General features: G+C 35.7%; 1 protein-coding gene across 1 annotated transcript in view; it reads right to left on the reverse strand.

Annotated features, from left to right (window-relative positions):
• Nucleotides 1-13,172, reverse strand: part of CDH18 (cadherin 18) — a 273,081-nt gene that overhangs the window by 21,109 nt on the left and 238,800 nt on the right. Inside the window, exons 9-10 of the mRNA XM_074826463.1 lie at nucleotides 12,416-12,552; nucleotides 910-1,031 (exon numbers count right to left, since the gene is read on the reverse strand). Of these exons, the coding sequence (XP_074682564.1) occupies nucleotides 910-1,031; nucleotides 12,416-12,552 (259 nt within the window). The remainder of the gene's footprint in view (nucleotides 1-909; nucleotides 1,032-12,415; nucleotides 12,553-13,172) is intronic.

Raw genomic sequence — 13,172 nt, forward strand, 5'->3', positions numbered from 1 at the left:
AGCATCATACAGGCTTGTCATGTTCTTATACTGCTCTATAGGTGTCAGGTTTTGGCCACTGTTAGAGTCAAGTTAAATTTGATCAGCCTATAGTCTGATGAAATACAGCATTTTTATAGAGTCAACATTAAAAATAGAAATTACATTTATGTACACTGCTTTTGAAGATTTGATAAGAAAACTGTTATTACTAGCAATATATTCCTCAGGAAAGATGTGAGCTCACAACTGCAACTTAGAACATGTGTAATAATGCAAAACCAGCATAGAGTGCTGGGTAAAAGCTCAATCTATGCAAAAAAGCAAAAGCACCTGTTAAAATTGTCAAACCATGGACTGCAGTGAAGTGCATTGATCACAGGAGCAGTGGCTGGCATGTGATTCAGCTATTCAGTCTCAGTTCTGACCCTTCCCATGCACATAGTTGTGAAAAACCCATTCAACATCTTTTCCATAATGACCCTGCACAGACAAGGACAATCAGCATGCAAAGAGTGACGATGGGAGCCGTGTTAACCAGCCATTTCACTGAGCTCTATTTGAAACCTTGCTACGATGTGGCACTCTAGATGAGAGATGTTAAATTTACTTCATCCATTTTGTTCAGGATAGTGGCTTGTCAAATTCCATCACTATCTGACAAGATTAAAGTTTTGCCTATCTTTACTGAAGATAGTTTGGGTGTTTAGTTGCAGAAAGATATATTGAACAAGAAAGATATATTGAACAAATTCCCAGATCTCCCTTCAGCCTCATAGAGTTAAAAAGTTGAATCAAAAGTGAAATACGAAAATGAAAGTAGAAAGAATTATGGTGTGTGTTCCCCGAATCAAACTTCTTACATATGTGGCATTAACAAATAAAATAATTCTTCTTTCTCACTGGGAGAAAGATAACTGTGAGAGTTACCTGACCAGGCTTTGCATTCTCACAGACAACTACATCATACTCTCTGGCGAGTTCTGGAGGGTTGTCATTGACGTCCAGGATTCTAACACCAACTGGAACGTGGCTCACTAGCCCAGGATTGTCTGCAAAATACACAAGGGTGTATTAAGCCTTTTGAAATACTCAATATTCCATGACATCCTCAATTTAAACATGGTTTCTTAACACAATAACTGGATGAGAACTAGATTGTTTTGAAAAAGAATTTTTTAAAAAAAGAGTGGAAAGTGTGGTATGAGTCTTAAGTCACTGTTATATCAATAAAAATGCAAGTTATTCTGGAAATGAAGTGGGAGAAAGCTGTTAGAGTTATCGCATACTGTCACACTGTATGCTAAGAAACGATCAATTGCTTTGTGATGAATGTAAAAGTGTTATCACAATGTTGGATAAAATCTAATACAAAAAATATTAACACTTTTAAATTTTTTTCAGTCTCTTAAATAGTTTAGGAAATAAAATACCAAAATAATAAGAAAATATGAATGCATAAGCACATATAAACCTCTCCCAAGCTTGAGTTCAGCTTCCTCACAAGTTGTTATGCTATTACACAAAGTAGTTAATGACTCTTGCTTTAGCAGTAACATACCAGTAAGAAAACAATGTTTAAGAAACAGTGTCTTAGGCTATGATCTGTACTTTCATGAGAGCTCACTCTCAAAAAGAGTTCACCCCCCAAAAGCACAATAAATAGAATCCTTTCAATGAGAATACGCTTTCCATGATAAAATTGGAAAAAAACCCATTTCTTCAAAATCCATAATTCCCTTGTTCTTACTACTAAGTACTTAGAAAATTTTAGTTCATTGAAAGAATTATATATTAAAACTTTTTATAATTAGCTAAAAAAAATCCTTCTGAATATATAAGTGTCAATCGGTTAGATGACAAACTTCATTTTACTTCCACCAATTAAATCAGTAGAAGACAGCAAAGTCAATCTTTCAAATGCAACAAGATGGAAGAATGGGGTCTTACAGATTGACATTTTAAAATTGCATGTCCCTGTGTGTGCTCATGAGAAGAAAAAAAAAAAGAAAAAGAGAGAAATATTAGTACTCTAAACCTCATTCAGCTTGGTTATTTTGATCTTAATTAATCCACGTCATGCTTCTGTCAAAAAGGGTCATTTGTAAAATGCCTTAGATTTGTCACACCTTTAATGGCCTCTGCTCAGAATTCTTAAAAACATTGATTAGACACATATTTGGCTTCAAAGACACCAGTAATATAGTCTCACAATGAAAGAATATTTGAGAATGCTGAAGCTTCTTTTGACAAAGTGAGAGATTTGTCCTCCTCTGTTTTTACCTGGGATACTAGTCAAAGAGCCTGGGGTTTAGAAGTTCTCTTCATATTTTTCACATTCTCTTTTTAACTAATATGTCTGTGTTCACCTTATGATTTTAATTCACTTTTAGAATTTAGTCAATTATCCCTATAAAATGGGAATGGAAAGGAGATCAAAATGTCAATAGAAAAGGAAGAAGACTATAATAGGATGTAATAATATAGGAACCTCTATTCTCAATTAACATTAGCATTAGAAGTTAGAAGAACACACTCAGAAGACATTTAAAGACTTGCAAATTCCATTTTCTTGCTGAAATTTTCCTTGGCTGTTGATATTTTCAGTTTTACCCCAAAATGATGAATACTTTTTTAACAGGTGAACTAAGGGACTAAAGCAGGTTATCTGCTTATTGTGTTCATGCAAAACTGAAGCTTTCCACTGCTATCTAGAAAACACTTTCAGTGGAAAACTGAGGAATGTTAAAATGCTAGGAATATATGAAGTGAAGGTGAGGAAGAATGACACTTGGCTGTTCACTAAGTAGTTAGGAGAAAGGAATCGTTCATCTACCTTTACTCTTATTACTGAAAGAAGCAATCTTCTCTCCAGGAGACCCTCTGCAGTATGAGTATTAACACAAAAGATGTTTGGTCCTTCCCTGGAGGTAGATCCTCAGATTGTGCAGAACAATATATTGCTCACTGAAATATAGTTTACAAACTCATTTAGGTAACTTCCTCTGTCAATGTTATCAGAAAATCCAATTACAAAAATCCTATAATTACAGAACATGATATATAGTCATAGATGATCTAGAGATGACCTATGGCTCAAAGGAATTTTGTTCTTGAGGCTTTGTTCAGGAGGCTCTTGCACATAGTTTGTGAGGTATGTGAACTAGAAAGTGGTATCAATTAAAGGAAGGACACAAAGCAGATAAAGAGAGAGCACACAAAAGCATGGAAAGGATGTGGAAGGCAGAGATCACAGTAAAGGGTTAAGGACAAATAAATCCGTTTGGGAGTGGATTCATAATCTATAGTGAAGGAATTGAAGATTTTAATACTAGAGAAATCCTGAAGAATCTTTTGCCAGAAGGCAAAAAAAGTTGTGATTATCAGATAACCATAAAATCACTGGAAAATCTTAGCTGAAGGGGACTTCTGGAGGTCACTGGTCCAGTCTTCAGCTCAAAGCAGGGCCATCTTCTAAGCTATAAGGGCACATAATGCATCTAAGAGGAAGGGAGCAAAAAAGCAGAAAAAGCACAGGACAGAGGGTACCAGAGATAGAGAACTGCTCTATAGGTCTGGAATGTTTGAAATAGTTACTGGGGAAGAAAAATCAAACTTTTTAGTCCAATGTGTGGCAAAAAAATGGTAAATACTTTTGTTTCAGTACAGTGTATCAGATCTCTTTGCCTGATCTTGAATGTGTCCTCTTGTATGCCTGTCACTACTATCCAGTGCAGTCTTACTCTAGTCTGTTAAATCTGCATTATTTTCACAGAGATTTCATGGAGATTCAGAGATTTTCACCTTTATTTGTTCTGCATCTGCTTTGCGGTACAAAGAATTCAAATCTTACCAGTTCAAAAGAGTTCTTAATGCACAAGGTGTTATTAGTATCTTTTTGGAAGCAGTTACCTCATGGGATCATTGACATTTGCAGGCAAATTTCCATATTGACATCCTACTCACTACAAAATGCTAATAGGGAAAATATTAACACCACTTACCAAAACAATCTTGAAGTTTGTCAGATCGTGTTTATTACATAAATGTGCATGCAAGATGATAGCACAGTTTATAATGGAGGGAGAGAATAAGAATGAATTAAGAGGGACCTTACAAACTTTTTTTTAAGGTTTGGTTTTGTTGTTTTATTATAAAATAAATATAAGCTCCAATCTTTTTCAGGTGTACAACTCACCTGCAATCTCCAAACCACTCTAAGAACTGGTCCTTTTAGTAGTACATTTTTGTTAATTATATAAATTTCTTTCAGCAGTTTGGCAGATTTCCAGTTTTAAGATAATCAGTGCTGACATATATTTCAGGCCTGCGCACTATAGAACAGCCAGATCCATTCTGTGTCCTATTAGCATTATGCCTCAAAAGTAGATTTTTCAAAGTGATTGCTCACTGTTTTAAGGGGTAACTGAAGCAGAAACATTGCTGTGATTCACCTATGCTAGGGACTTGCTTTCTTATGCTTGAGACTTTTCCCAGAATAAATAGTTCTGCCAGAATACTAAATATCTGTGAAGTAAATCAATTTCATTGAGTATCAGCGCCTCCACCAGCAAGTCCACTGCGAACTTACAGAAGTCCCTGTCAACAATCAGTCTGAAGCCTTGAATCTTCTCTTCCATTAATTTCTGTGGGCAAACTTGAAACCCCCTGTTTAAGAAGAAAGCTTTTTAATACAGCTACTGTTGTCTGAGACTTCTTTTTCATAGAAATAAAATTCCCATGGGCTTTATGAAAACAAATTCCACCTGAATGACATGAGAATAGCAGTCCTGACATCAACAGTCTTTTGTGGTTTCGGTTTTTTGCTTTTCATTTACTCTGAGTTATTTTTAAGTTAGAATGGTGTAGTTAAACAGTTATTATGAAAGCTGAGTGAATAATTTTACCCAGAGACAGCCTGAACTATTTTAAAAGAGTGAAGGATTTTATTAAAAAATTGAATAATTTTACATGTTTTCATGATCTAGAACAAAAATATTCATGTAACATAGGATTAGAATGAATGCCTATGCTTTTGCATCAGCAATGTTAAATAATGATCTTAATCAGTACAGTAACAACTTTGTTTTTTCTCCTTTTGACATCTTTTTGAGTCCTTATGAGGCAAACCAATACTTAGGGAGTTCAACTACTATTCCAGTACTTTTTTAAAGAGAAGTAGAAAGCACTCATCACACTTCTCTAATGATTAGTTTTGACACATTAGAGGACTAGAGTAGATCTTCCTAGAGTAGATCTAGGAAGGATAAAATATACTATAGAAACAGAACTAAAATGATGAAAGTATGTCTAGTATGTAAGTGAGAGCAGTAAGATTCAGAAAATACTGGGTTTAATTCAGGATGCTGTATATGTTATAAACTAAGATTTCTGTCAAGGAGAAAATTATGCAGAATCTAGTAATAAGTGTAATGTTCTATTCTGCTTTAATAAGATAGTGGGTATCTTTAAATATTGTTACCTGAAGTTGGCTAGAAAATGTTTTATTTTTTCTTATAGCAAAATTTGACTTTTCACTGATGCACACAAACCTGAAGGCACTGATCACTTCTCTTGGATCATGCTAGTAGTGGTAGCAGTAGCAATAGTAGGAGATATAGGACTGCAGCAGATGTAAAACATTCAGTGATCTCAAGCTGTCAACTCCCTCTGCCTTGATGCAAATAAAATTCTGCAGCTTATAGACAACACTGGTGCTCACCTCCTGAGTAGATCAAGGCACCACAAGATATACTGATTCTGTGGTCAGAATTGTCCATTTTGAGATTCTGGTACTGATTCACAAAGCCCTGAACAGGGAAATGTCATGTGATCCCAAGCGCTGTCTCTTCTTTGGGGACCCACTTTGGTAGGCAGGAAGGGCCATACCCTACACCATATTCAGATGACAATGTAGGATTATCTTCATCATACCTTTCCCCAGAGAAACAGAGAAGAAAATCTATGATGCCTAGAAGATGCCTACATGTTGTTTTCATGTGTTTCAGAATAAACAGAAATTAATTTTGTATTTTTGCCTTTTGATTTTACTTCTTGTAAAATAAATCAGTGTGCCTCTTAATAGCATTAACAGGTTTATTGTTTACTTTACATCTCCACTCTATCTTCAGTTCTCATTCTCCATGACAGTCTCATGTAGTGCTATCAGAAGTAACATATATTTTGATCTCCTACCAAAATCTTAGAAATGTCTTTTCTGCTGCAATGTAACCATAAAACATGAAGAAGAACTCGCAAATTCTTCTAATAAATTGCTGTTCACTGATGGCAATATGAGGTGGCAATATCCTTGTGCACCTAAAGAAAAGATATAACTGCACCTCACTATAATTATACACTTTATCTGTTTATTTAATGTAATTTTAGAGCTTTCAATATTTATTCAAAATCTCAAGGGGTTTTATAGGTCATTGCTGCAAATTATTATTTCTCTCTGTGCATCCTGTTTTCCTCTGAATTGTATAACTACATCTTTCTGTTATTGTTTCTGTTTCTACCAAAACTTACTGATGAAAAAAATGTTATTAGAACATGCACTTTAATGTTTTTACCCTAATTCTTGCAAACTAACCGTTCCAAACTCTTATTCTTGTGAGCTGTCCTGCCTTTTCACATATTTTGATTCTGAATAGAATTTATTTGCCCTCTATGAAAACATCTCTGAAAATTATTTCTTTTTGTAGTTTTTGAAATGACTGCATTTTCCTGGGATCTCTTCAATACCACAACGCAGGGTATTGCATGTTTTGTCAATGAGGTATTGCTCTAACTCAACACTTTGGCTTCTTATTCCCTGAAGCTAGTATGAGGAATATGGATGGAGAAGCAAATGCAGAAGACATATAAACACAAACAAATATATTTATTTTTTTTCCAATATCTGATTTTGTCTGATAGCCTTGGTGGTTTTTGCTTTGTCTGTTAAATCGATTGCACAATGATGACTCTTAAGTATTTTGATATCTAATACACCGTGATGTCAAAGCTCTGTATGTGCAGTATCCTTTCATGTGTTCATTTTTTACTCTCTCGCTAGCAATTCTTTAAGTCTGGAGGATCTGACAGGACCTGGCAGGAATCCTATTATTTCAGTTCTGTTCTCCACAATCTCTCCACAGTTTTACAGATTAGGAACTCTTTATGGACCCTTCAAATACAGATTTGTGCATTCATTGCATTCAATTTGGTTCTTTAGGTAAATCCATTCTCAACCATTGCAGAGGATTTTGGAGACACTCAGGAACACCGCAACTTCATCCTGAAAAGACTGATGATCTAGTAAAGCCAGAAATCTATTTTACACACTGGTATACTTACCAGTTGTATAAGAGAACTATGTGAAAAATTCCCAATGGAAAGTATATTTCAAATCTCTGAAATATAGTTTTGGATATGCCCTGAAACATAAGCACTTATCTTGCTTCCAAAAAATCACATTTCTTATTACATTCACAGATATTCTTATTATCCATCTAAATGTCCAGTACTTTATGAATCCCAGTAATCTCTTGATGTTATCATCATCTGAAAGCCATATGTGGAAGCTGGTTTGCTCTGTGTCTATTAAGCAGATATTGAACACAGTCAGCTCAGTTTTTAGAATTTGTATCTAAAAGGAGCTTCCTGACATTTTTCCTTGCTATATGTCTAAGTAGAAATTTCTAGTGAAAACTACAATCTTCACTTTGATTCTCAAATCAAGACATTCTCGGATTCCTTCAATCATCACTGTTTGTGTCTCCCTGCAGCTTTTATTCCTTCTTATTGAACAGGAAGACTTCAAGGATACTATTATTTGTCTAATTTGCAAAACTGCTTTGAAAACTTCAAAGTACCTGTTTATTTTTCTAACTGAAATTGGCTTTGGAACTGGCAGAAGTCCATCCATTTATATTATAGTGCCACCTTTCCCTGCAGGGTCTGTGATTTGGGGGCTTGCTGTTATTGTTGCTTTTGTTTTTGTTATCAGCACTACTATATGCTAGAGAGAAACCTTAGTTGAAACACTCATGGTTATTTTTACAACCACCTCTGTTTGTTGAGAATACACCACTGTTTGTGAGAAACAGTTGTCTTGCTTCCCCACATTTAACACACAGTTCCCAATACCACAAAATCGCAGAATGGTTGAGGTTGGAAGTCACCTCCATAGACCAGCAGGTCCAACTCCCCTGCTTAGTGCTGGGTCAACTAATGTACATTGCTCCGGTCTGTGTCCAGTTGAATATCGCCAAGAACAGAGACTCCACAAACTCTCTAGGTGACCTGTCCCAACTTTTGACCAATGCCCCAGTAAAAACATTTTTCTTCTTATATTTAAATGGAATTTTCTGTATTTCAATTTGTGCACATTGCCTCCTGTCATTTTACTGGATACTACTCAGATGAGTCTTTCCTCATCTTTGTTCATCTTTACTCATCTTCTTTACTCCCCATCTGGTATTTAAACACACTGATAAGCTTCTTCGGAGTCTTCTCATCTTCAGGCTGAACAGTCCCAGCTCTTTCTGTCTCTCCTTGTATGACAGGTGCTCTAGTTCTTAATGATTTCATGCCCCTTCACTGGACTTAGTCCTGTTGCTCCATGTCTCTCTTACACTGGGAACCCAGATCTGGACCCAGCATTCCACATGTGGTCTCACCAGTGCTGTATAGAGGGGAAGGATCACCTCCCTCAACCTGCTGGCAACACTCTTCCTCATGAAGTGCAGGATGCAGTTGGCCCTCTTTGCCACAAGGGCATATTGCTGGCTCATGTTCAGCTTGCATCCACCAGGACCTCCATGTCCTTTTTTGAGAAGCTGCTCTACAGCCAGTTGTCCCTGTGTGTGTACTGGTGCATTCCTCTCCAGGTGCTGGACTCTGCATTTCCTATTATTGAACTTCACAAGGTTCCTGTTCACCCATTTCTCCAGACTGTTGAGATCCCTCTGGATGGCAGCATGACCCTCTGATGTATCAGCCATTTCTCCAGTTTTGTGTCATTTGCAAACTGGCTGGGAGTGCACTCTGTCCCATCAGCCAGCTCATTAATGAAGACATTAAACAGTATTGTATCCCTTATTAGCCCCTGGGGGTTCTCCACTAGTGACTGGCCTCCAGCTGCACTTTGGGCTGCTGATCACAACCCTTTGAGCCTGCCATTTCTGGCAATTTTCAGTCCACTTCACCATTCATTTATGTAGCCCACACTTCCATGTGTCTTGTTCTTACACAAGTCTCTCAGTCTTCCTTAATTCTTAGCAGTTATGGATGTTACTTGGGAATCTGAATCACTTCCTATAATTGTGTGCTATCATTATAAAGAATTCTAATTGACAGATCCTACAACAGTCCTTAAAATAGCTCAGCCTTAACTTCTTCCACTCCCAAAGGAACAACCATTCACTATGACTGTATTTCTTTCCTCTAAATCAGTCTTTCAACAGTTATAAAACTCTGTGCACTTGCTCTGTATTTTCCTATTTCCATTACTCTTGTCAAAGACTTGGTAAAAAGCCTTTAATAGAGACAAGCAAATTCTATCCCCTTCCTCTTTCAAATACTGTTTTATAAACTTTTTCAAATAATTTAACAAACTAATGCAATGTGAATAATCCTATGTAAAACATTATCTTAAAATCCTACTGCCATTAATTTGTAGTTCTTCCCCCTGCCCCAAAGATAGTCTGTAGATCCTTCAGTATAAAATACACTATTATTTTATCATCTTTTTTATTCTCTAATACCACAGGGAGTTTTCAGGAAGTACTAGTACTGAAACAATCAAAGCAACAGCTTCAGTGCTGTGCCCTGGACAAAAAAATCCCGCTCTTCCTCACTGTATGCTGCTGTTAAAGAACAGTACATGTTAAAGAAAAAAGGGATTGCCCCATCCATTCTTGTGGCAATGACCTCTGGCGTACTTTAGGAAGTATCTGCATAAACAGAAAAAAACCCACTGATCATTACATCAACATTACTCCTACAGAGGAAAGCGGTAGATCTTCTACTGATTTCAAAGGGGACATTTGATCAATGCAGGGTGTGTATCACATACTGAGACTAAAACGGAAAGAAAACATCTTATGAAAGTTTCAGAAACAATAAGGCTGCAGCATAAGGATATCATACATTTGAGGGTAGAAATGTGATGTTGATTCTAAATTTCTTTTGCATAAAATAAGAACAGTTACAAATAGCTGCACAAATGATGATCAGTAGAAACAAATTCTGTCAGTGAAGTGTAGCGTAAAGTCAAGAGAGGAAAACATTTCAAGAAACTAACTATAACCAGAACATTATTTTAGCAGAGCACCTCTTATTGTTGAAACAGTACAATCTTTCCGGGCCTTGCAGATTCTGCTATGTTCCTGGCTAAGCAAATGGTGTCAGAAGCTACAAATGCATTGTACCATGTCAGATGAACTTGAAGACTGCCACTCTCACAGCTAAATAACATTTTGGTCATAGCCTTCCACTTATTTTTCAACTTTAGTCTTAGTTCTGCAATTCCTTGTGTATGGACTCGAAAGTGAATGCCATAAAAGGCTGTAGATATGGAATAGATAGCACTTAACATAATGAGTTTTGGCATTGATGTTCTCTACACAACATATGCTCCTTCTTCCATCATAGATCCAATTACTGATTTTACAATGGATTTGGAAAAGTACAGCAATGTTGCAATTTTCAAATTACTGTGAGTAAGAAAATGGCCAAAGAAGTAGACACAAGGAAAGGCTGTCCATCATTTAGGCTGCCTGTCAGTCTGCCTGTCATCCATCTCTTCTTCACTGCTGTCTCTTCCTTTTTTCATAACTGAATTGTTTTTAAAACTGACATTATAGATTTACTTATGCTTCCAACCCCAACTTTAACAGTAAGAAAAGCATGCAAGGGAGAAAAAAAAAAAAAAAAAATCTCTGTTTACCTGTAACAAATTGCACCTGGAATGGAGAAATCTAAGCAGGCTGTCTTAAAAAAAATGGCATTTAATCTTCATTATTCATTCTGTTGTCTTTTCGTTATAAACATAATTCTTCTCTATTCTCCATACTGTTCTCCCAGTATGGTATGTGTACTACCACTCATTTGACTATGTGAAATAAATAATGTGTAGAAAGCTACATTTAAGTTTAATGCTACTGAGATTTATTCCTGCAAAATAATTACATTTGGATGGCTTCCCAAAGACTAGTGACTACAGCTTTTGTCAGTATGTCCCAATGTGGCTTTTAAATCTTAATTCAAATTAACACTTACAATGCACCTGCTTATGATTAGGCTAAAATTATATGTTATTTCATGCTGCACTGAAATAACACATTATGTATTAAGACACTGTCAAACACATTGAAGTGTCAGTGGTTACCTTCTTTAAAGGTAACCATAAAACCATAAAACTCTAAATAATAGAAAATGACTTAGTTCAAAATTTCAATTTAGTTGCAAAAGCAGGTATAATAGTAAGAAACAATTTGTTGTTCTTTTTAACCTGGAAATGAAACAGATGAAAGCAGAGTGGGGCTCAATAATATCAGTGAAACCTGTTACAGGTAAAACCTGTATTGTGTCATCTGACAGTGATGGAATATACCCAAAAAAAGGAAAAAAAAAAGAAAAAGGAAAGGAATATATGTAAAAATAGTTCACAGTTTTGATCAAAATCACTGTCACTGAAAGACAATATTACCAGAGTACTTAAGCAGGACTGGATCTATTGATCCAGGCTGTGATTTTTTTTTTAATTCTGTTTGTTGATTTTTTAAACTTTAAAACTTTGTGCTAAAATAAAGACCTTGTAATAAAAAGGTTAACTGAAATGTTTTTTAAACTGTCCTTGCCTCATGTAAAAATATTTATCTGGGACTACTCCGTCAGGCATTTCTTGACTGTTGCAGGGCTTTTCTGAGGCAATGTAAATTCATCAGACTTTGAGGCCTTTCAAATGCACAGGCAAGTGTTTATTGTATTTTTACTTGGCAATTTGCCTATTAAAAGGCTGGAGGTATACCCTGATAATCAGCAATGACTAGGCACCTGTCAGATATAAATTAATATTAGCATATTTAACATGAAATTTGCTGGAGTAGGTTAATAGCAGATACAAGGAGGAAAGATGAATTTGTCAGACAGTACTATATAGTCTTATCTTCTAAGTTATACAAACTGGCAGCCTTCTATCACATACAGAAAAACATGGTAAATTTACACAGGTGGAATCACACAGGCATGTGGAGGTTTGTTTATTTGTTCTGTGGAATTAGGGAATTTACACACACAGAGAAAATTCTCCTTTATCCAAACTGGCTAAAAAACCCAATGGTGTTAAAAAGAATGTAACATCTCAAGACAGTGTTTCTAAAAATCTGAAAATTATTATTTTCCTTTCTAATTTTTTTTTTTAATACTATGTTCCAAATATACTATTTACCTATCTCAGAAGCAGCCACTGTGATGTTGTACCAAGGTGTCTCCTCTCTGTCAAAGATCTTGGCAGTCTTAATGGTCCCAGTACTAGCGTCAATGGTGAAATACCTATCTTCTTCCGTGTTATGATCAATGAAATATCTATGAAGAAATAAAACAATAAATATATACTCATTGTAGAATGTATAATCCAAAGTAAGAGAGAGCTGCATAAGAATATTACTTTCAAGCTTTTAAAATCAGAGAGATTTTTAAAAACCCACTAAGAAAAAATTTATATTATGGAGACACCCAAAGTAACACCATATTTCATTTCTTTCATAATGCTACATTTCTTTTGATACATAACAAGGTTTCCACTGTTAGTCACAATGATATAAATTGCTAACAGGTGATATTTTACACAGCGATATACAATCCTGTCAAAGCTAAGACACACATATATTTTGGCTAAAAAATCATAAAATGGAAAGAAAACAGAAAGATATTAAGATATTATTCTTCTGTTTATTTGCTTGTCACTGCAAACCAGTGTGTTCAGCCCCAGTACCTGTTTTAAAGCATGTCTCTCTGACATGAACTTGATGACATGATGACATAAGCCATTTTGAACATAACCATTACAGAGACTAGTAGCAGAAACGTATGATTCCCAGAGCTGCAACTGACACTATGCTAGAAGCAGAACTAAGTAGCCCTGCTTAACTCCCTTGACTTCTGGGCACTTTACCTAGCAGAGAAAGTAAAGGCCTTGAAATGGG

Source organism: Strix aluco, chromosome 1, assembly GCF_031877795.1.
Source record: "Strix aluco isolate bStrAlu1 chromosome 1, bStrAlu1.hap1, whole genome shotgun sequence".
Classification (NCBI taxonomy): Eukaryota; Metazoa; Chordata; class Aves; order Strigiformes; family Strigidae; genus Strix; species Strix aluco.